Genomic DNA, 25,504 nt, shown 5'->3' with positions numbered 1-25,504 from the left:
GGGCAGTTGTTCGTATTGAGAGTAGTAGTGACCTCCTTTGAACGCAGAGCTTTCGATATCCATTGAGTCATTGGAGCCGCCCATCGTGAAAAAGGCAGCACACAGAGAAAACACGTTCCTCTTTATCTTGTTCCTCCCGAGAGCAGACCATGCTCTGTGTCATGCCCTTCCAAACAAACTTCCACTTCCAAATTGGCATCCCAAAATCGTGTGGCAAAGTCGTATGGCATCCTCGGGTGCCATCTCTTCCTAACCTCACTCACACTTTCACGCACGCTCGCAGAGCCACCCGTCCGTGCTATGCAGAGACTGCCAGTACCGCCAATGACAAACTAGGACTTCGAGCCAATGGGAAATAAAACTGCAAAAATTCGTTCAAAATTAATGTTGGTTTCGAGCAGACGTGGCGGCGCCTTTAGGATAGCCAAAGGGAAAAAAAGAAGAGAGAGAGTGAAATAAGAATGAGGGGGGGATGCTTGATGGGGAAGCCACGTGTACTTGATGAACTTTTGGGATTTGCTTTCACATTTCATTGCTCCGATTTGTTTCTGTTGCTGCACCGGATTTGCAGCTCCATTCTGCCGTTGTTTGCAAATCCATTTTGCTGTTGTTTGCCACTCAGCTCGATTCCGTTTCCGGAGAGCTTCCATTTTGCCTCGGGATTGAGGCTCGCATTTCTGCTGGTTGATGCCGTTGCTACCCTGATTTGCTCATCTCTGTGAGGTTTTAGATGCTCGGGAAGCTTTGATTTTGCCTGCCTATATTGCAGTTATGCTCAGTTGCTAGCTTGATTTGGTCATCTCTGTGATGTGTTTGGATGTTCAGGGAGCTTCGATTTTGCCTGCCTATATCGCTGTTCTGCTCGTTGATGCACTTGCTAACTTGATTTGCTCATCTCTGTGAGCTCAATTCCTCTTCTGCCTGGTGATCCACATTGCTGTTGCGAAGGAGTAGATCATTCATCACATCAGCTTGTTTCCCGAATTGGTCTCTGGAATGAGCTCGTTATCACATTAGCTGCAGACCAAAGTTTGCCTCCAAATTTTGTCTGGAATGAGTTAAGCTATCATCTAGGCGAAACTCTGCTCGAATATGACGATCATACTCCGGCAATTCGGAGAGGAATTGGCAAGAAAATCCCTTCTTCTCAGAGTTCTTGCTCTTTTGGCAATTTCTTCTCTCTGCTTTTACGTAGGAAAGCGCTGGGCTACTAGATACGAGGATCTCGTGGTTTATAGCATTTCAACGTCTTCGCTTGCACCACCATCCGAGGACCACGTTTCTCTGGTAAAGGATTATCGTGAACAAGGGGAAGGAGAAGAAAAAGGAAAGGAAGGTGCAGAGTTCACTCAGACCCCGGAACTTGAACCGGAAACGAGTAACGTCTTTCCTCCTCCACTCGTCGAGAATGTCACTTCAACTTCGGGCATTTTACACGAGGACGGGTCCATTTCTACGGAAGAGTTTCCACTTGAAGAAAGACTACCGAGTGAAGATGAGAGTTTCGACTCCGTTGGTGCTAATGCTACTGGCTCAAAGAAACGTCTACCCGCTCCCAAAAATTTCAAGTTCGAAGTTTGTCCCGTTAGCTTGAAAGAGTACATTCCCTGTCTAGACAATGTGGCCTCAATTAAGAAGCTTCCTTCCACGAAAAGGGGGGAACAATGGGAAAGACATTGTCCTCAAGAGAAAAGAGCTCGCTTGTGCTGTCTGATCGCCGCTCCGGCTGGTTATCATTACCCCATTCGTTGGCCCCAAAGTAGAGATGAGGTATGCTCTTCGCTGATCTGCCACCTGGCTACTCATCGCTGGAGTTTGGAAAGTATCGCATTCTCTTATTTTACTCGAGACACTTTTTTTTTGGGGGGGTGAAATCCATTTGTCACTATATTACCCATGGAAAGAGACGCCCACGCCCAGTTACAAAGCATCAGATGATATCATTATATAACAAAAAGGCAGGATAATCTAAATTACTTGCATGTAGACAATCAAATGTTGCCTTGAGGATGCCGTAGGTTTGGAAAATAGTTGCAGAGATTCGAAAATTACTTTCTGTTTCATTGTTTCAAGAACAAGTGAGGAGATTGACTTACACAAAGATAAGATTTCCTGAACCTTGGCTAGAATTCCTTGTAGGCAGTTTATCAACAAATTGGGAGTCTGTGTTCAACAAGAATTGTGAATGCATAGGTATTGCAAGGTTTAAAAAACTAGATTTGAGTTTATGGAAAGGTGGATCTTTGGTAGTCACCACTAATTGGGCCTCCAGCTAAAATTTGTTGTTCCCCATCTTATGAAACCTGTAAACTTGATCAAAGAAAAAGATTTGAAACGTTTGCGGATAACTTGTTTGCTGCCAACATTTGTGTTATTGAAACTTGTGTTTTAAGATTCTCCAGTCGTGCAGTGGTACTGCTAGCAGAAAACATTTACAGTTAGGCCTTTGTATTGTATGAGATCTATGTTTTGTACAACAAGAGACGTCTATAATGATCAAATATCTTACACTATTTACGTAGTGAGGATTGTCCTTGAAGGAAAAATTGAAACGAAATTTGTTGCACACATTGTTTCGTTTTGTATATGAAATGCCAGCGCATTTGTATCTGATAATATAAGGCACATTGAGTCACTCTCTTTAAAAAAGCAGTAGAACTGTCCTCTGACCTCATACTAGGGACTGCACCTGAATATCCAATGGTCTATCTCTATTTGGATCAAATGTGTAAGATTGGATGACTTCTTTTGCAAGTTTCATACATTCTTATTTATGGGATGTACACTTGTTCAAGTGCAGGTGTGGTATAGTAATGTTCCTCACACACGATTGGTTGAAGACAAAGGAGGGCAGAATTGGATTTCGATCAAGAAAGATAAATTTACTTTTCCTGGAGGTGGGACACAATTTGCTCATGGAGCAAATCAGTATCTGGACCAGATGGCCAAGGTCTGTATATCGCCTTTGGAGTTCATACTTGTGTATATGCTTACAGATTCCATTTTTAAGTATAATGAGTTAGCAAGACAAGCTTGTCTTGATTCGGTATATACAGATGGTTCCAGATATCACCTTTGGAGTTCATACTCGTGTATATGCTTACAGATTCCATTTTTAAGTATAATGAGTTAGCAGGACAAGCCTGACTTGATTCGGTATATACAGATGGTTCCAGATATTGCCTTTGGAGTTCATACTCGTGTTGCTTTGGACATAGGGTGTGGAGTGGCTAGTTGGGGGGCCTATCTAATGTCTCGTGGGGTGTTACCTCTTTCTATTGCTCCTAAGGATGTACATGAGAACCAGATCCAATTCGCACTTGAGAGAGGTGTTCCAGCCATGATTGCTGCACTAGCCACACGCCGTCTCTTATATCCAAGTCAGGCATTCGACATTATACATTGTTCAAGATGCCGTATCGAATGGACTCGTGATGGTACATTTTAGAACAGGTTTTGTTTTTTTCAGTAGTTGGTTTTTTGAGAGATTGTTTCTGTGCTTGTCACAATAATTGTGTGCGTAAGATACAAAGCTATTTTCTGCAAAAGCTTTTGCTTGCTAAAGCTATTAGATAAGAGGGTGTTGCAAATACAAAGATTGGGCACCATTTTCAGGTGCCTAACTCGTGTAGTTTCCTCCCTTTTCAATGCTCTGGCGTCAGAGGCACCTTTCAAGAATTATATTCTAAATCAATGAGTTGTGATTTGTGAATCTGGTGGGGGCCTTGGCTACTAACACATCTGGGTTGAAAAGTCCTAGAACTTTACACACTGTGAGCATGGCAAAATGTCAAGATACAGCTATCCAAGAGAATACCTCTTCTTTAGAATGATTTAAAAATTGACTTTAGAAACAATGTCTAATCTGAAAACAGCTTTTCAATTTTCTACTCCGGTTTGAGGTCATAGAATCTGAAAAGATAGCATTAATAGAAGGTTCCTTTTTTCGAAAAAAAAAGAAGAATCTGAAAAGATGTGATCTCTTTCAAGGATATTTGAGCCAGTTCTCCTAACCTATTTGGTTCACATTAATTGTTAGCTTAACATGTATCTAGGGGTTGGAGAGGTATCTTATCAGAACTTGAATAGCCATATGCAAATCCATCCAAAGGAGGTTCCCTAGCAACACCGAGTGGTATTAGCAGATCTCAACAGAGCCGTTTAAAGCGGAAGAGGTTGAAGGAACGTAAGAATGAGGGAGGGTGAGTATCTTGGAGTGAAAACGAGGTAGGTTGGGCCAAGGGGGGGAGAAGTTGTGTGTCTCCTAATGATCGACAATTGAGAACAAAGTTTTGAAGTAAAGGAAGAATGAGGGAGAGTGAAATATGAATGAGTAAGGGTGAGTTTCTCGCAGTGAAAATGAGGTAGTTGGGGGCAAGGAGAGGAGAACTTGTGTAACTATTAATGATTGACAAGTGAGTACAAATTGGTGAAGGGAAGTAAGAATGAAGGAGGGTGAAGTAAGAATGGAGGAGGGTGAGTATCTTGGAGTGAAAACGAAGGTAGTTGGGGTTAAAGACGAGAGATGTCGTGTATTTGTTAATGATTGACAAGTGAGTGCAAAGTGGAAGTGCCTAATATGTAATGCCCTCCTTGTAGTCCGTCAATGCTCCCACTAATCTACCATCTCTTATCTACTCTATCCCCCAAACTAGGTAGTTTCTTTAGTCTAGCCATCTGTATTCTATACATGTAACCTTATTATTTGTGTGGCTTTCACCTTGATTATGAGATACTTGCCTCTTGTCCTAGTAGGGAGTGCAAAGTGGAAGGGTCCAAATATGTAATGCCCTCCTTATTGTCCATCAATGCTCCCATTAATCTACCATCTCTTATATACTCTATTGTAGGTGGATCAAATGGTGCAATAAGAAGATTGCACATGTTGACAGTTCCACGTGTGCCTGTGCCCACATCTACACTGGGTGTGATTTGAACATCACGTCATTAAAGCAGTATGGGTCGCATGGGTGTTGCCACTTGTGCACGTTCACGCAGGCCATGTGATGTGGGTGGTTTGTGTGCAGGCGAGTATAGAGGTGAGAATGATGGAGAGGGCACCCTATCAACATGTGCAAATAGATTGTGCATTCTTGGTGCAAGTGAGTATGAAGGAGAGGGAAACTGGTCAACGCGTGCGGTAGGAGGCACAAACGGAGATGCAAAAGAAGTTGCAAAATTTGGGCGTGCATGTGATGGGGTGGGTGCATTGATGGTAGGGAGGACGAGGTAACTCCTTTGCCTTTGAAACCTCACCACACATTCTTAATGTATACGACCCTGGCTTCTACAACGGGACCCTCCCACTTCGTGTTAAAAGAGGTGATGTCTCGATCTATTTGACCAAGGCATCGTCGACACTCCAAGGTGAAGTGGTGCATGAATTGATCTACAGATCCTACTAGAAATACATCTGGAAGTTGTTCATGTAGGGTCCTCACTCCACGCTCTACCATGGTCCTAGCCAAATTTTGTACACCGCTTTCACCATTGTTGAAAGCTCTCTCAATGATGTCTTGATCGACATTCATGAAGAAGTGCACATGCTCATTTTTAAGCACCTTCCTCTGAGTCTTGCTGAGATCACAGAATTCAAAAAAGAATTCAGTGCTAGGTGCGATAAAAAACTGAGTAAGCCATAACAATTAACAATGCAATAAATTCCAAAAATGACCTAGGTAGAAGCTCTCAACTTAAACTCAACTCATGTAACAGAGTACAAAAAATCAAATCACAAAAAATCGTGTTATTGTGTGGCACTGAGTGTGTAACACTGATTGACCGTGGTCTTCACATCTAACACTAGGCTTCAACTGCAATATACAACTATCAAGGGACAATTGAGTGCCAAACTAAGTGTCTATGAGCACATCACATGATATCAAACTTAGACTGCATCATGCAACTCTCAAGAGAGAGATGAGTGCCAGAATAAGTGTCTATGAAAACATCTCTAAACTTAGACTGCATCACACAACTCTCAAGAGAGAGATGAGTGCCAGAATAAGCATCTATGAAAACATCGCTAAGCTTGTCATGACAAGAGAAATCACTAATCTGTGATTAGTAGACATTAAAACATTATTATTATGTTATACGCCAATGGTGTAACATGTATTTGTATTTATGATGGACACCGACCGATTTGTTATGGCGGTGGATCATCTGAGTAGATAGGACTAGTCGAGCTGGAGCCACAGCTTCAGACGGCATCGAATTTGGACATGTGATACTCATTCTATTAATAAAAATGTGCACACACGTGTCTAGGTCCTAGGGGCAATAGGAAGGGAAGGGTGCATTAAGGTGCATTGAATGGTAGATGCATGGGTCATAGGTTAAGGGTAGGTGTAAATGGGAAGATGGAACTTGAGTGATCTCAAGGGACATTAATGAAAGGGTATCACTCTTTCATTGTGAATCTCATGTTGCATTCTCTCCACCACATTGCATTCATCCGTCATCTCTCTCCCACCTTGCATGTAGGTCGAAATAGAAACAAGTACTCTCATGAGGGCGCTCTTCCCCATTGGAGGGCCAATCGGCATTCAAATTCTGCATGCATTGCACACATTTGCATTCTCGAAAAGTGTGGATTTTCACATTTGGTATCAGAGCGGTGATGATCCACGAGCGGGATGAGAAGAGGGCGACAGTTGTGGACGACTGAAGTCGCAAGAGAAATTGCGAAAGAGGATCACGACCGACCGATGTCCGAGGTTCTGAGACAAGGGATTTTTCTGAAAATTCCTGGTCTTGAACGGTGAACGGGGTGTCCTCACGGGGTGAATTTGCCCCCCCCCCCCCCCCCCCCCCAATGTGAATGTACCCTTAAAAGCCTTAAACCGTGAGGAAAAGGGATCCCCCATTCTCCCCAACGGAAAGTCGGATCGGAATAAGAGTTTAAGGGGGTGATCCACCCATCAAGTACCCCCTATAACGGTATCTAGAGCTCCAATCTGCTCAAAACAAGTAGCCCAAACGGAGCGTACCAGTTTACAGCAGAAATACAATAAGAAAAGCTTGAAAGAGAAGGGAAAGGAGGTCATTTTAAGTATCTTCTCAACACAAACGAAGCGGGAGTCGGATAAGTACCACCAACTCTACAACACTTGACTTTTGCTGTAAAATAAACCTCTTTTTTTTGAAATTACAGCAAGACATTTTCTCTCTTGTATAATTAAAAGGAAAGAATGGAAGGGGAAGGGACATATAACAATGAACTTATTCCTTTTCCTTCATTACCCCAAGGAGAGAGAGAAAGAACACCTTCACCCCCTCTTGAAGAGGATGGATTAGGTAAGAGTTATACACATCTTGAGTATGATAACCCACAAATAGATTTACAGCAGTCTCTCCTTCAAGAACCTCTTGATAGGGAGTTCTCCTTTCGTAATGAAAGAAGAAATGAGACCAGCCAAGAACAAGGTGATGAGTTCATGCCTTCAACTCAAAGCCCAGTACACATGGATTATAATCCAAGTGCAAGAGGAAGAGAGGAGACTCCTGTCGATAAGCTGATTTTCCAGCTTAGCAATATGATTGAGCAGTCCATTATGGATGAAGAGTTGAGTACCCCTTCTAAGAGGTCCAAATTCCAACCACGAGAGAGAATTGAGTTCCCCAAATATGATGGGGCAAGGGAGGCTGACAAAATCCTCAATTGGATTCGTCATTTTGAGCTATACTTTGCCCATCAAGACAAGACTGAGCAAGAGAAGCTTGCTCTTGCCACATTGCATCTGCAGAAGGATGCTCTAATGTGGTGGTCCTTGTCACAAACAGGAAAAGAGCCTATTCATGAATGGGCTAAGTTCGTGGAGCAACTGAAAGCCACTTTCATGCCACCGAGGCATGAAGAGAACCTAACCTTTCATTGGGAGAGGTTTAGGCAGTTCGATAATGAGAGTAATGCAGATTTTACAGCTAGATTTTGGAAACTCTCTCTAGAGTTACCCGAAAAGAGTGAGGAAGCTAGGAGAAAGAAGTATTTAGCAGCCTTAAGCCCAAAAGTAAGGTACGAGGTTGAAATGTTTAACCCGACCACGCTTAAGGACCTCACTAAGCTGGCTGAAATAGCCGAGAGGAAATTGAATCCGCGTAAACCCTTCAACAAAGGAAATGAGAAAGCTATTGTATAAAATGTTAACAGCCAATCACGTCTTGGATGGATACCATTTCCATCCATGATTGACGATGAGAAGAAAAAGCTAATTAAGGAGGGAAAGTGTTTCGGATGTAAGAAACATAAGCCAGGGCATCCATGGCACAAATGCCCTACTCTATTAGCGATGTTTTGTTCAAGTTAGTTTTGTTAAGAAGCTAAACTTTTTTATTGGTGTCAAAAGTTTGTATGACCTTTTGTATGACCTAACAAAAAATAAACGTTTGAAACATTCGCAAAGATTTGAAACTCTCATGAAAAAAATGTTAAAGTTTCTCCAGAATTTATATTTTTTACTTCAAAATTCAAAAGAAAAATTATAATTATATTACATTCCATCGAAATTATGAAACTAAAAAAGCAACCTCGATAAACTTTTGCCAAGATTTTATATTATTATATAAGCATAGCTCCAATAAAAACATCCATGCTTTTCTCCTTCCAAGATTCACAAATGCAGTTGTCGGTTTCCAATGAAGAGGTTGGCATTGCTTTGACATAAGGTTGCTCTAGCTCAATTTCTCAGCTCACCTGTTGGCTCATCTAAAGCAACAAAGTCACGTTGTAGAGATATCTTAGGCCACTCGACAACACTCCAAATTGCTTCACCGATAATCATTGCATCCATAGTGGGAAATGGAAAGGGCGTGTCCTTAATAATACACTTCTCCACTATCATCGATACATTATCTATTAGCCAAAATTGTCAAAACCAATTCTGTAAAAGGGAAAGGCAAAGCATCCAAGCAGGAGGGTGAGGCTTCTACCTCCTCATCCCAACACTCTATGATGAACATAGAACCAAGAGTAAATGCTATCCATTTAGCCAACACTGGTGTATGAATGTGTGAACTGAATAGAGAGTAGGCATATTTATTGTAGAGTATGGACAGAGAATAAATATTTTTCTCCTTCGTGTAGAGCGTCTGATAAGATAAATAGGGCTGAAATAGAAGAGTTGGAAAAAGAGATTGAAGGTCTATAGTTTCTATAGACTAAGTAGCTCTCCATCGCAAAATCATCCATAGCCAAGGTCTACCTAGTTCAATGAAAACATTTGGGTGAGAGAATCGTTTTAATACTGACCAATTTGTTGAGAATGTGTTTAAGCTTATTGAGCAGGTTACTGTAAAGAGATTTCAGCAGCTAAGTATTCATAAGAGGATTCTGAGCATGAAGACATACTGAAGAGGCACTGCAGTGATACTTTTGCATTTTGAATATTCAGCATCAAGAGGAACCAGAACTTGAAGATGAGATTTAAGTTCGGATTCAGAAGAGATCGTGTACTACCAGGAGAAGATTATTTGCAGATTATGAAGAGTAGATGCAAATGCAGAAGTAAAAGAGAAGCGTACGCAAGAGAAAGAGACAAGAGAGGATCCAGAAGAGGACTTCTGCCCATTCAAGCAAGAGGGAGTGTCATGACAACAGAAATCACTAATCTGTGATTAGTAGACATTAAAACATTATTATTATGTTATACGCCAATGGTGTAACATGTATTTGTATTTATGATGGACACCGACCGATTTGTTATGGCGGTGAATCATCTAAGTAGATAGGACTAGTCGAGCTGGAGCCACAGCTTCAGACGGCATTGAATTTGGACATGTGATACTTATTCTATTAATAAAAATGTGCACACGCGTGTCTAGGTCCTAGGGGCAATAGGAAGGGAAGGGTGCATTAAGGTGCATTGAATGGTAGATGCATGGGTCATAGGCTAAGGGTAGGTGTAAATGGGAAGATGGAAGTTGAGTGATCTCAAGGGACATTAATGAAAGGGTATCACCCTTTCATTGTGAATCTCACGTTGCATTCTCGCTACCACACTGCATTCATCCATCATCTCTCTCCCACCTTGCATGTAGGTTGAAATAGAAACAAGTACTCTCACGAGGGCGCTCTTCCCCATTGGAGGGCCAATCGGCATTCAAATTCTGCATGCATTGCACACATTTGCATTCTCGAAAAATGTGGATTTTCACAAAGCTTAGACTGCAACACACAACTCTCTTAAGAGAGATGAGTGCCAGCCCAAGAGATCCTACAAACAAACATGTCTATCAAAACTGAGACTGCAACACACAACTCTCTTAAGAGAGATGAGTACCAGCCTCATATAAAAAATAATTATTTATATAGAAATTGAAACTGTAACACACAACTCTCATAGGAGGGATGAGTATCAGTCTCAAACATAAATCAAAACAAACATTAATAAATAAAAAAACACTACAATCCTAAAAAAGCATTAATTAACAAAAAAAGACGGCAGCACAGAACTCTCACAAGAGAGATGAGTGGAAGGTCGTCATTGAGATGAATCTTGCCAGTCAAAGCAAGCTATCATCGGGACAATAATTGGCTCTATTGACACCTACGTACAATATATATGAATATATGATAGTAGACCAAAGCGAGGTGAATCCAACCAGCCGAAGCGAGCCATCACCCGGCCTTGACATGATACTACCTAATAGAACATCATTGGAGATGAGATGAATCCAACCAGCCAAAGTGAGTCATTATCCAGCCCCAAGTGATAAACATCACATATTCAAACACATATAAGCAAGCATAAATAAGCATCACACATATTCCTCTCTCTCTATTCCTCTCTCAATTGGGATGAGGTGAATCCAGCCAACCAAAGCGAGCCGTCACCCGGCCTTAATCCTGATACTACTAGAACATCACTCGAGGCAAGATGAATCCAACCGGCCGAAGCGAGTCATCATCCGGCCCTGAGTGAAACACATCTAACTATGATACAAATATGAGCTCCTCGATGGTAAAATGAATTAGAATAATCATCAAGGAGTGAAATGTCATCGATGTTTTCACTCCACCTAGAAAAGGAAGATAGTGAAGAACCATACTGAAGAACCATACAATGCCAAATGTGACGAACTCTTTTTGAGGGAGGTTGGTTGCAAGGTCACGGATATGTAACAAGGACAACAACATTATAAAACAATAATGTCTTTTAGAAATTTATCAAAACAAATTCAGTTTAAATCTCTAGGTAAATGAATATGGTAGAAAAGAAAATCAAGCAATAAAGGGCAAAGGAGTCGATTGGGTGAAGCTAGTGAAGCAAATAGCAAAGGCAAGAGACTATCTAAAGAAACTACTCAAGGGGGGCTCAAGAGCAGCTCGAACTCAATTTTCAAATTGGGAAGAAAAATACTTGGAAGTGGCTCTAGCAATTCCATACCAAGAAGATAGATTGCCACATATGGATCAATCTAAAAGCAACTATTGTCATAGACCTTTGACAATGCGATGACGTTCAAATATTTAAAAAAGTAGTAAATGTGATAACCCATGCGGCATATAAATTTACACCATTAGGTGTGATGGAATCTAGCTTGACAATCCCAAGTCAATATAGAGAAGTTGGAGGAGGAATGCAGTACATTAAAGGAGCACATGAATGAATTGAAAATTATCTATGATGCAAATAAGGAGGTGGAAATGCCCCAAACTAGGTAGTTTCTTGTCACATGCACCCTTGCACTTGGGCGCAAAGTGACACACTGGCTACATCGACAAGTGCGTAATAGTTCCCTAGTAGGAGATTTTGTCGTATGCTGTGACCCCTTTGTGAGCCCTTGTCCAGGGACAGTCAGGCACAAGCTACGTAAGTCAGTCTCTCAGCCTTAGGTAAAGTCAGAAGATCAGTCCTTGCTCACTAGTACTAACTGGAGAACCGTAGTTTAGTGTTTCCGTCTTAGGTTTAGGGATAGGTTTAGGTCCAACCTAGGATAGGAGCCCTTCTGGGCCCCCTCAGGGCTGGAACAAGTGAAGAGAGTGGCAAGGGAAGGGATGCCTTTATAGGCTACCCTGCACCCCTCCCTAGGGCTGCCTTTATGGGGCCTAGTGCTGCCTTTATGGGGCCTAGGGCTGCATTTATGGGGCCTAGGGCTGCCATGGCTGCCTTTATGGGGCCAGCCAACCAGCCCCAAAAGCCCTATAAATTGGGGGCCTCCAGGCCCTCTTTCCTCATTCAGTTCTCCCAGCACTTCAGCCTCCTACAGTTCCTCATCAGCCCCCTCTGAACAGCCTGACACTCACCCCCAGTGGCCCTTTGACCAGCCTCAGCCTTTGGCATCAGTTCAGCCCTCTGGAAGGTGTTCACGCAGCGCATTAGATGGGGAGTCGGGACAGCAAACGGAGTAAGGTTTGGGGTCTGTTTCAGCAGCTCTTTTCAGTTATCTCTTACAGTTTTACACAGCTCATTCTCAGATCTTTATTTCAGTCATCTCTTAGCTCTCTTATAGAATCTATCACTCCTAGCTTTCACTCTCTCACTCACGCAGTAACCCTACATTCCGGTGGACAGCACAAGCCTCTCCCTTGCCTTGCAGAAGCGTCCTACATCGTCAGTGTGGACAGCATCAAGGTCTCGGTATTGGTTGGTGTTGCCTCTCAGGTCTTTGGGTCTGCTATACGTGTGCACAGTGAGCTCTTCAAAAGCACGTTTTCCGTGCTCTCTCAAAGAGTGTTCTTTGTATTTCTCAGTTCTCCAAGTATAAAGCAAATTCTCCCCTGATTGGGGGAGGGGCTCTCAGTGGGTACATGGACCCAATCGGTTGTCGACTCTACTCTCTCTCTACCCTCATCTCCTTTCTCTCTCTATGGTGTACAATGCTAATTCCTTGCTAAAGGTTTAAAGGTCTTGCTGTGAATTACACGATCAGATTACCGTTGCATGTTACATTTCTTGTGTCTAACCATCTGTATTCTGTACATGTAACCTTATTATTTGTGTGGCTTTCATCTTGATTATGAGATACTTGCCTCTCGTCCAAGCTGCTAGGAACCCCAATTTGCTAGTCACCACTAAGTTTTGGCAGTGCTTACTAGCATTATTTTTTTAAAGAAATCAATGCTTTTTATGCAAAGGAGTGAAGATTGCTAGCTTGAACTTATACGAACATGAATCGTTTTGTTGAGTACCTTCTGATCTTTACTGTCTTTTGTGGCTTCTTGCAGGAGGAATTCTTTTGCTTGAAGTGAACCGTGTATTAAGAGCTGGAGGTTTTTTTGCTTGGGCTGCTCAGCCTGTCTACAAGCATGAGGGAAACCTTCCAGAGGAATGGCTTGGTGGGTGCTACCACCAGTTTGCATTGTAGAGACTCAGGGGGAAGTCTCACAGATCTAATTGTTAATAGATTAAGTTTAATGTCAAGCATACACACTCTGCGTGTTTGTGGATATGTATGCTAGTTTCATAACAAGGAAAATCCAGATCTGATGTTTAAAAAAAACAAAGGATGCTTGTTGAATTGATTGAAGTAGCAAATTGTCTAATATCAACAAAGATACCCATGGATTTTTTCTACATAGATATGCTGCTGTCTAATGATGGCCATGTGTTATACGAAGAAGAACAAATTTGCTTTTAGATTTGAAGTTATTCATTGGTCACTTAAATATTTAAAATAGGGCAAGATGGTTGATTTGCTGTTGCATTGCACACTTGTTACTAAGCAATATTTTGAATGTATCTCATATTTATAATGGGTATCAAGTATTGAAACATTTTTCTTCTAATATCCTTTGATGGGATACAGGTGTTGATGTGGACTATGGGTTCATGTCAGTTGATATGATGTTGCAACACATCAAGTTTATATGGTGTTTGGATCCATGAATGTGATTTCTTGGAAAGACCTTCAAAAGAATTGCCCACAAGCCTTGAGAGACATTAATCTTGTTAGTCTGGCCCATGTTTGATTTCTTACCAATCCTGTCATCTGGCCCATGTTTGATATCTCACCAGTTACTGTATTCTGCTATAAATCTTAGGCTTTAAATATCATTTGTTGAAGCAATATTGCATTGTAGGACCATACTTCTCAGGTTGGAGTATTCTTGAAAGAATTTCCACATGAACTGTATTATGTTATAGATGCATGAAAGCAAGGCAAGACTTTATGACAGTTAAACATTATATTTTAAAAGCCTCTTTGACTTATATCACTTGTTTGGTAATCTTTGGTTGAGATTCACGTGGATTGTAGGGCATGTGTGCATCCGGAGGCACTCTGCCATTGGGAAGCACAAAATGACCTTGTCAGTGTATAATGAAATTGGGCATCGCTTTGTCTGTCAGTTTCCTCTAATTGGTTCAGCTTATCAATATAAGAGGGTGGCTGAGAGGAGGCAGCCTTTTGTACTGCCAACATGCTATGTGCTACCCCCTACCATCCTCCTGGCCATCTTCCATTATATCAGCCACCTTCTCATATATTGCCAAGATGCCCAGAATACAATCTTGGCAGGAAGAAGGAAAGAAAAGTAATTTTATTAATGTGGGAAAAGCAGCTCCCAGAAAACAAGAAAATGGTACATCCTAAAGCACAGTCAAACTGCAGCAATGGATCCCAACGAGCCAGTCCCTGCTGCATGTCTCTCTGTATGTTGAGAACGAGCAAAAGGAAAACAGTAGGGGCATCTCTACCTGAGATCTGATTCCATTCATTTTTTGTAATTGTTTGGATGTCCCAGAATGGCAGGATCGGTGGATGAAACAACCAGAAACTGTTGATCTTAACTTGATTGCCGAATGCAATGTTAGTCATGTAGCATGATCTACATGAATACATGAATATACTGTTTTTTTCCAATAATTGAGTCCAATAGTGTAATATTCTGAAATCAAACCACGTTGTAAAGGTATACATAATTTTAAATTAATTACATGAGACTAAAACATACAAATATGTTTTCTTTGATTAAAAGGGGAGACCTGATTAATATATATACCTACTTATGCTAAATATTTAGCTCCATGCATAGACATACATATACGTAGTTCGTACTATGGTTTTAGAAAACTTGTAGAATTTGACAATCTAGCTCTATTTTGGGCTTAGAAAAAGACATGCCCTACAAAGTCATAAAATTCTCAAGGGAGGGATGTTTAATTTTTACTCTGGTCCAAGAATCATGGAGTGTATCTCCAATTGGCAAAGAAGCTTAGGTGCTGCCTGCTGGTGTGCTTGGAGTATGTTTGTGTAATTGACACGTAAGTAAGATCATCTCTCACAAGCCCATCCTTGCTAATTGATCAAGTGGAGAAGTGTAAAGACAAACCGAAACAGAAAGAGAATATACATATGCCATGCATCAGGCTACTATGTCTAATGAATTATCTTACGTGTCTGCAGAAGCCGCAACAGCTAAAAATTCAGTGTGTTTACTTTAGAACAACAAAAATCTGAATTTGTACGATTGGATATATTATAGTCTTACAAAGGTATATATTTTTATCACCTTAGAGGACATGCAAATTTTTTAAATTTTCGTCCAAGTGGTGATCAGCTGTTCAGATATATTCCATATCTTACGCGGGCGCAGAAGCCTCAACAGCTAAAATTTCAGTGTGCTTACTTTAGAACAACAAAAATCTGAATTTGTATGATTGGATGTATTGATCTTACAAAGGTATATATACTATGTGTAACACACACCTAGATAGACTACTGATGATTACATTCTAATTCTATTATATTGCTTATGGCCCTGATAACTCACCAAGTGCACAAGGGATTGATCTGAGACTTATGGCTGAAGGATCAGGCTGAGGGATGCATACTGAAGAGTGGGGAGGAGGTGAATCCCTCATCCACTGCTGGCTACAGAGGCCAATAAAGGCTGGGCTGTAGACTGCGCCTGAGCTGACTGTTGAAGACAGGCTGCTCATGAAATTGAGGGGTGTGTGGCCTCTTTTACTTGCTGAACCCCTGCCCTTGAAGCTGCTGACCCGTCCCGAGATCCAGCCAATAATATGTGTAAATGGGCAAGGATCTGTAAGATCTTGCCATCCAGATCTGTGAATGGACAACCTAGCTGATCCAGGGCTGACATAGTGCTGCCTATATATATTGCCTTCCTGTGAGATGTCTGCTGCTTGCTCTTGTGGAAGCGCTTGTGCCTGCTCTGGTTAACCCTATGGCAGATGCTCATGATTGTGGATGCTTGTGACATCCCTTTTGCTGAAGCTGAAACCTGGCTAGAAGCCTTTGGTATCTGCTACAACGTTGGACTGTCACTTGGGAAACTGGCTTTGGTTGGTGTCCAGTCTTGCTTTCAATTTGACATCCATTAATTCTTGCCATTCCTGTTAAGTTTTCTTAGTCATGAATAGACTTGCTATCGATTTGTAGAGCTCGAGAGCCATCGTAAGAACTTGGAGCTGTCTTCCTGTGTATGTGTAGGTCCGATCAAGTAGTGATGATGAACACTCTCCCCTCTATCATTCTAGCAAGGTATAACTTGGCTACCGTGTGAGTGCTAAGTGATTGCCGAGCATGAACAAAATACCTTCTGGAGCTTAAGCACCTTCTTGGTCTGCTCACTGAGTAAATTGACCTTCGTTGTAGATACCAATTGCCAAAATCCTCTAAAGTACTGCCATTGTAGAGAACATAAATCTGTTGGAATGGTCAGCTCCCCATCTATGAGCCCCCAAATGAGGAGAGCAGTACCAGGTAAGATTAGATGTCACATGTGCATGTCTAACAGGAACAGAATGGCTGCCACATGGCAGCACATGCTGCCATAGTGGCAGCATCCGGAAGAAGCTTACCTGGCTGTTTGAAGAGCCCCTAGTGGGCAGAACAGGTCGACATATGTTTGGTTGCCACGCAGCAGTCAGGCGATGAGTTTGGGACTGTTCCACAGGTCGGAGCAGAGTCTTGGAAATGCTGCAGATGGCCTGTGCAGAGGGGCAACAATCAGGTGCACTGTGGAAGCTCCATGGAGCAGGTCGGATGTACAGCTTAGCCTGGCAGGCTGTAACAGGTGGTGCAGGTGTATGGTTCAGATTGGCAGGAGCACGGCCCACAGAGAACAGATGCCTATGCCATGGAGGGAACAACAGCAACAAATTGACTGCTGCAGGGGCATTATATAGGTTACAGGACTGGTTGGGCCAGGTGTAACCAGTTGGCTGGCTGACAGACTGGTCAGCCAGTCTGTAAAAGTTGCCTGGTTGGCTCAGCTTCCAGCCTATAAACGGGCCCCCTCTTGGGGTCATTTGGTAGTTCACACTTTGGGCTTTCCAGTATACTTCAGGGAGCAGACCAGCGGCTGTCTGGTGGATGCACAAGAGTGACTGGATGCAGCAAGAGAACATCACGGGTCTTCATACATTTTAGGAGCACATGAAGGAGCAGATCTACTTAGTGTAGAAGAGCTGGATCATGGTGCACAGGAGCAGCAAAGGAAGATGACATCAAAGGAGACTTGTGCCTTAATTTGGGCTGCCTTCACAACAGCAGGGAGGTCAAGGATGCACTAGCTTAGGATTAGTGTCCAGAGGAGCAGCAAGGAGGCATGATTGCGGGGCACATATTACGAGGCCCACATAAGCTCTAGGTGAGCAACGCAAGGTTTCCACATCTAGTCAGCACTTTGCCGATAGAGGATGCCACGCTGAACACCTGGCCACGGCATGTGACACCAACAGATGTGGTAGCAATAAGAGATTGGGTGACGTGTGACGGGGAGGCCCTGGCATCATTATTGGCACCAATGTGGATTAGTGCTCCCGCACATTCAGCTTGCGGATATTGGTGCATGGACCATCCTCAAGGACATGGACGACGTGAACAATGATGCGAGGGTTCTAGACCTCAAGGCGGAGTTGTACAACATGCAGATGGATGAGGGGAATTCGATAAGGAGTACATAATCAAGATGAAGGTGGTGAGGGATCACCTCTTAGCGGTTGCTCAGACGACGGATTCGGCAAGAATGGCTAGGCTCTTGCTTGGCATGCTTCCAAGAAAATACAAGAGCTTCGTCACGACTAGGAGTGCTGGGCGGTAGTCAGCACCGATAACTTTCGAGCAACATCAACATATGTAGATTTTTAGCAGCTAGTGCCTTCGCTTTGGCAACAGGAAGCCCAGGAGAAGAAATATGACAGAGTGCTTGTACTGCAACCGGCCAGGATGCTTTCCCAAGGATTGCAGAAAGAAGGTGGATCAATAGGAGTCATCCAATTTAGAATCAAAGGAGCCAAAACCAGCGGCAAATGTGGTAATCTCAGTAGATATTTTCTTGGTGACATCTCCATTACTGCTTAGTTCATGTTCAGATAGAAGGTGGGATACAAGAGATAGCATTATAAGATTACATGCTGAAGCTGGGTGTGCCTCCATGAGGTGTATGGTTTTCTTTCATTCTTTATGTTTCTCAAGTGATGAGGGATTGGAAGGTATGCATTATGCCTTCTTGGAAGGCAGAAGGGTTAAGTATTGGTGCTTCTTCGAGGCCTAGAAGCAGATTGCTGGAAGGTGGACATGATGAGCCTTGGTAGTGAAGGCAGGAACACCTACAGGTGGAAAGATTGTGCTGAAGCTAGAAGAGTACTTGCTTGAGAGGTCATTGAGAGCTCATGGTCCATGTTATTTGGAGTTATACTTGGGCTGGGAGATCTGTGTGGATCAGCCACTAGGGTTTTAGTGCTCAGGATGTTCACTTGGATGTGGACCTTGCCAGGGGAAAGACTTGTCAAAACAGACCTCGGGAGCATGGTGCTTGGAAAACTCTAGGCTGCTCACTGATTGTGACAGCTGGATGGTGTTTGCATTGGGATTGCTCAAGGTCACTGACTAGTGCGTTATTGAATGTGGTGGTGCCATGGAACGGTGGTACGGCCAAGATTTACATCGTGTACTAGGATGGTTCTCTTGGTATGATCTAGGATGGTTCTCTTGTGCAGGACTAGAACTGGAGGAGGAGGAGGAGCTGCTTGTTGAAGGACCAAGGAACAACAATGACTCCGTATTGTTTCAGAGGGCTTCTTCATGGGAGCCAATGGAGGATCTACATCGACGTGTTGGGATTGGCCCACGATGTGTCGGTGAGAGGGGGTGCTGGAATGGTCACCTCCCCATCTATGAGCCCCCAAATGAGGAGAGTATGGGGGAGGTGTACCAGGTGGTTAGATTAGATGCTACATGGGCAGGTCTAACAGGAAAAGAAAGGCTGCCACATGGGCAGCACATGGGATGTCATGTGGGAAGCATCTGGAAGAAGCTTATCTAGCTGTCTGAAGAGCACCTAGTGGGGAGAACAGGTCGAAACAGAGGTGCAAATGTTTGGGCTGCCATGTGGCAGCAAGGCAGCTCTTTAAACTCAACATGAAGTCAAAATGATGTGTTGACTTTTTCAGTACACAAGGCCCAGGTTAGCAAAACTTAGCTTCAGTGTTTACGAGGTGATGCCTGCATGAGACGTTGCCTTCCTGCTCTGACACCTCAAAGCTGATGGCTCCTCCATGAATGCCTCCTTTATTTTGCTGTTAAGAAATCCAGACATGGCACCTATTCGCTGGATGGGCCTTCCATCATGAGCTGCAAGTGCTAAGTCGTCTTGCCCTATGGGCCAAGGCCTTTCAGTATCCCCCTCTTGCATATGACCCTTTGCACCCAGCCCTCCTTGATATATCCTGTATGTCCACTTGCATCCTATAGCATTAGTTTCCATGGCAAATCCACAAGTGCCATGTGTGATGGTTCATGATTGAATCATGCTCTTCTTGGGAATTGCTTTGCTTGCTGCCATTTGGCTGCATCCTTGGATTTGTTGGGCTAAGTGGCATCCATTCTGGTTGACGTCAGTTTATAGTTGACCCATTGGAATGGGTCAACTGTTTTTGAGCTGATCAAGTGCTGGTTAAGAGTAGGCTGAATGTTGATGCTTTGACATACTATTTGTGTACGTTTCATATGGATTTCGATAGTGGATGAATTAGTGCTGTCATTCTCCTGGACCTTACTTGGACTACCTTTTGTGGCAGGTGGGGTGTTGTATGTTTCTGTTTTTCAGTGCCATGCATGCTTGTGCTTGCAGCGGATCTTGTGTGCTAGTCACATTGCATGTTTTTTTCTGTGGCCTGGTGGTGTTTGGTGTGAATTGATTTTGTACTCCCACACGATATCTCTTTATCTTTCATGGGTGCATAAAAATTGTTGTAGGCAAATGCACCTAAGACAGAATGAAAGTGAAAGATGAAACTATATGCTGCTCTCTAACCCATGTGGCTGTGTGAATAGTAAACCTTGTTGCTTTGATGAGACCACATCTCTATTGAGAAGAAACTTTTTGGCATGCACATGTAGCATGTGCTATACTCCTTAAAAGTTTGAGATGACTAGCCTTAGGTTCTTTAGTGCATTAATCTTCAAACTGAGTGCTTTGAATAGAGTTGGTACTTTTGAAGCTGATGCCCTTGTCTCGAAGATTTGTGTGTTTGTTCAGTGGAGTCCACATTTATGTGTTGGAAAAGTAGATGGAGGCTGCTTGCTTGAGGCTAACACTCCTATGAAGTGGAAGATTCACCCCAAGATCACAATATACTTAATATGGAACACAACTCAAATACATGTGCCACTTAAACGTGAAGAGGGCAACTGAGATCTGAAAGAGAACCCAGATGTACAGCAAAGACAGAGTCACAAAAACTTTCCAACATATATACCATCACCTTTAGAAACAATCCCTGAGTTAAGGTACCAAAACAAGGCTCTGTTTGCTGCACCCTCTTTAGGGAACTCCTGCCTTCTGCCACCTGCCAGTAGCAGGTTAAGGCTGAGCACTCCTTCAAAGATATGCTCTGATGTGTACTGGAAATGAAGCTCCTCCCTTTGCTGCACCACCTTGCTCTCCTACAAAGGGTATGTCTGCACCCTAGATGTGCTGCAGATATCTGGACTTCTGTCCTGCAAGTAGTGCTGATGACGATCCTTGTTTCTCCCTCTGATCCTCATCCAAAATAGTGACCTGCAGGTGAGACTCCAAGAATGACTGGATTCCCTGCAAATGGGGGCCGATTTATAGGCTGCGATTTATAGGCTGAATGCCCCTGGAACCAGCCAACTTGGTGACTGGTCTGTTTGTTTCACAGATGGGGATGACCTGCTGCTCTGGGTCGATGGCCTATATAAGGCCCTGTATGTGCCAGTGAACTGCTGAATCATTCGTCCCAGATAAAACCTCAACAGGATCTCTGTCTGCTGTCCATGTGGCAGCCATCTTGCTGCACCTCAGCCCATCCCACTTATGTAGGTGTCAACTCCATGAGCTCTCCTCATTCGGGGCCTCAGAGGTGAAGCATTGACCCTATACCTCCAACAGTATGTGCTTTACACCCACAAACTCTGAGATGATCAGCTTTAGGCTTTTTACTGTATTAAGCTTCAAACAGATTGCTTTAAATAGAGTTTGGACTTTCGGAGCTTTGGTAGGACATCTGCTATACATGTAATTGGCTGCCTCCATTCATTATTATATTGTCCATATCTGTGGCACTAAATGCATTTGACCTTTGTTTGCTGTCCACCATTATCTTAGGAATTGCTGCCTTTCCATTGCTAGGCAGTGGAGAACCTGATATTGATGAATTCTGCTTTTGCATTAAAAGTAGAATTTTGCTGCCATGGTTTGCCCTTTACTTTTTTTTCTCAACGAATCCCTTTACTATTTTCAATCAGATATGACCAGAAATTGTCTCGAGTTGAGTCCCAGAACCCAAAAAAGACATTTCCAGAAAGTCAACAAATTTTGTTCACATGCCTTCAAGGAATGACTGTGGGCACATATACGGTTGCTCCTGCTCACTGCTCACACTTTTGGTTCAGTTAGAACGTGAAAAAAAAGAAATAAATGAGGGAGTGAGTAAATACGCACGCCAATACGTGTAGTGGGTGTGCATGTGTATTTCCCTCCACTGGATTACACAAGAACATGTAAGCTTGGGGCAAAAGGAACTTTACTATGGAATTTTTTGAAAATGATCACAATGGGCTGCAGAATCTAGAGGGCTGATGACTGTATGCACTATTTAAGCATATCTGAATCAATTCTGAGTAAGACATGTATGTGTGGAATGTTATATATCTTGTTTCATAATCCTTCTAATCCTAAATATAAAGAAAGGATGGTGTAAACTAATTGCTTTTATGTTGTTGAATGGCAGAGATGGTCAATATTACTGAACGCATATGCTGGAAGTTGGTGGCGAAGGAAGGATATCTTGCTATCTGGCAGAAACCTTCTGATAATACATGCTATGAGAATAAGCCAAGTGGAAGTGAGCCACCATTGTGTGATGCAAAAATTGACCCAGACGATGTCTGGTAAGTTTGTCCTTTGTCAGTATCAAAGTCAGAAGTTTGTCAGTATCAAAGTCAGTAGTTTTAGACACTATTTTCAGATTAGAACATGTGTGTAATAGATCGTCAGAAAAGATATTTGCTCTGCACATTGGATTATGATAATTTCCATAAAGTTGTATAGCTTGCTTCATACCGAGGAAGTTCTTTGTCAGTGTCTTCTTTTTTGACTTTTTGCTTTCAGTCTCTTGTATTGGAAACAATGGAATATGTTCAGTTGCTGTGTGTTTTTCTTGGCAAACAGCTTTGTGAAATTAGCGGCATTGTCCTTAAAATGTAAAATTTTAAATGTTAATCAATTTAATATGACATTGTAAATATTTTAACCCATCTTGCAAACACTGTTCAATAATTACCACATTGTGCTTTTTAGCAGTAGCAAAGTTCTTAGGATTATTTTTTATGTTCAATTTAAGATTGTATTTGGTTTAGAATTGAATTGTTTGGCTGTATCAACTGGGCTTTGATGTAACATAGGGCAAAGCTAATAAGAGCTTCAAACACATTTAAGCACATAGACTGTCAAGTCCAGAATTATTGTACCGTGGTAGTCAAATGTGGTTGCCGGTTCTATAAAAACATCGGTATGGAAAATTTAACCCAAAGTCGATATTGTGACGGTGTTAGAGTTAGTGCAAGCGTCGATAGTAAAGTTCCCTTTTAGTTCCAAGTACAATCACACAACTTGCAATTTATGCAACGGATTCACATGTATATTTTTATACTATGGTCTACACCCATTGTTGGGTGCTGATGACGTCAGTGGGGATGTCATAGTAGCTAGTCCCTGCTATGCATGATGGAGTTTATGGTTTTCAATCTTGTGAGTTGACTATCATGAGATTGAAACTGCACTATGTTGTGTTTTTAGAGGATGAGTTTGGGAATGTTCTTGGATTCATCTAGGTATATTATGCAACGGATTCACATGTATGGTGTGCGTTCACTTAAGCTTTGTAGATGATCAATATAAGTCTTGTAAGATCAAGCCAAAGATTCCACCCTAGTGGGGCTTTGAGACTTTTCCTTCACATAAAAGGTTCTTAGTTGAATTTGAGCCCCAAAGGGCTTCTCTTTATGTGTTAGTGACACGGCTGAATCCTTCTCTAAATGTCTTTGGTTAGTGTCATTTATTTATGCCAAGTGTAAAAACATTGAATTAAGAAATGCTAGAAAGAAGAAGTCAAGTGTCAACAAAAAGGTGACAAGTTCGATGCCTTCAACACAAGCTCAATCTCTTGCAAAAGGCCTCTAGGTTCTTAAAACTCATCCCAACATCATGTGAGTTGGGATGGTTTCCCAAAGCCATCATCCTCTAGAGTCTTGCAAATGGTAGTGATTTTTCTAGGATATTGAACTACTCCTTTACTTCCATGAGCATTTGTAGGATATTCAAGGTGTGCTAGGTGTTGGAATTATAGATATAATTCAGCAGTGACCAATGTAATATAATAAGTTAGTTAGGGCACTTTTCCCTCATTTAGAGGTTGTTCCCCCTAACTGCAGTTAGTTCACTAACTATGGTTAGTGACTACTAAGGGTTTGTCACTATGACAAAACCTTATCTACACTACTTTGTGTTGTACTCTTTACACTCTATTGAGCAACTACAGCTTCCAAGCTTTCGACTCTCTCACTCTCTCTAGCTCTCACTCTCTCCATTTCCTTCATTTGGTATCAGAGCAGGTTCTAGGCCCGTGTGCCCTCTGCTCCTTCTTCATACCAGCGCCTTACCTCGAACTCCAGCCCGCTCCAATCCGTCCGTACAGTCCGTACGACTGTACGGAAGCCTTTCGAAGGTGTCGTTATTTGCTGCCGCCGTACATCCTCGTACCATCTCCTTCATTCGGAAGTTTCGTCATCTGCGTACTTCGCCGTACCTGCGCACCGTACACCGTACAGCGCCGTACACCGTGGACATATACCGTACGCCGTCGTACCTACCTGTTCACCGTACCTGCGCGCCGTACATCTCCATCTCCTTCATTTGTCATCCGTACCTGTTGACGACGTACCAGGCGTACGGTGCCGTACAAACTGTACGGCATCTCCGTACAGTATTCAGTACAGTAAATCTGTACTGAATCTGCTTCAGTATAGCAGCAGGTATCTTCTTGGTTTTGGACAAGAGATTTGAGCAGACCAGGAAAAATTTGGCTTCACGTGCAGGTGAACAAGCCATGCTCTCAAAATTCAAATAAAAAACAAAGGGACAGGCAAAAACAGCAGCAAATCAGCCTTCCAGTGGGTCAGGACAGCCTTCACAAAAGGCTAAAAGTGATGCAAGCAAGCCCAAAAAGAAGGGTTTCTGTCACTACTGCAAAAAGCCAGGTCATCACATAGCAGAATGCAGGAAAAGGATTGCAAAGGAAAAGAAAAACAGCTCAGGAATGGCTGTTTCAGATTCAGCCCCTTGTGCATCTGACAGTGGGGATGCTGCAGCCAACTTTGTTGGTCAAGATTATGCCTTTTTATCTTGCATTTCTGATTCTAGGTTGGCTGTTCCAGATGATCGGGATAGTACAACTTCTTGCAGTGATGATACATATGCATTTTTGACTTGCAGTTTTGACTCTCCTTCAGATGCATCTGCTTTCAGTGTTGATGAAACACTGAACACATGGTATTTTGACAGCGGTGCATCCAAGCACATCACTTCGAGGAAGTATCTCTTTACTTCCTTGCATCCACCCCCTGTTGGTAAGAAAGTCACTTGTGCCAACAACTCCTCATATTCAGTACGTGGCACAGGAGAAGTTGAGCTCACTGCAATTGATGGCTCAATTTTCAGACTTTCTGATGTTTTATATGTGCCTGGCATAACCAAAAATCTCCTTTCAGTGTCCACTCTTAACAGAGGGGGATTTCAGGTCATCTTTGAGGATGACAAATGTGCTGTCCGGGACAGGGAAGCTAACTATGCCTTAATGTTATCTGGTACTCTGCTGCGTGGGCTTTTTCAGCTTGATATTTTTCAGAAAAGAGCAGCTCATGCTTTGGCAATTTCTTCCCCTACAGTTGCCATGCAAAATGCAGAATTATGGCATGCCAGATATGGCCACATGCATTACAACAGCTTAATGACACTTCAGAAATTTTCAATGGTTGATGCATTGCCCCCTCTTGAGATACCTCCTCC

At 42.6% G+C, this 25,504-nt stretch overlaps 1 protein-coding gene across 1 annotated transcript in view; it reads left to right on the top strand.

Annotated features, from left to right (window-relative positions):
• The first annotated feature begins 552 nt into the window (after positions 1–552).
• LOC147881069 (putative methyltransferase PMT11) overlaps positions 553–25,504 on the top strand; it is a 40,455-nt gene continuing 15,503 nt past the window's right edge. Inside the window, exons 1-5 of the mRNA XM_087402143.1 lie at positions 553–1,770; positions 2,801–2,950; positions 3,167–3,437; positions 13,169–13,279; positions 22,170–22,329. Coding sequence (XP_087258269.1) covers positions 1,093–1,770; positions 2,801–2,950; positions 3,167–3,437; positions 13,169–13,279; positions 22,170–22,329 — 1,370 coding nt within the window. The 5' untranslated portion in view covers positions 553–1,092. The remainder of the gene's footprint in view (positions 1,771–2,800; positions 2,951–3,166; positions 3,438–13,168; positions 13,280–22,169; positions 22,330–25,504) is intronic.

Source organism: Dipteris shenzhenensis, chromosome 31 (genome assembly GCF_047967505.1).
Source record: "Dipteris shenzhenensis isolate YYH24624 ecotype China chromosome 31, Dip_SZ_1.0, whole genome shotgun sequence".
NCBI lineage: Eukaryota > Viridiplantae > Streptophyta > Polypodiopsida > Gleicheniales > Dipteridaceae > Dipteris > Dipteris shenzhenensis.
The sequence above is the reverse complement of the archived record's forward strand: the minus strand, read 5'-3'. Positions and strand labels throughout refer to the sequence as shown.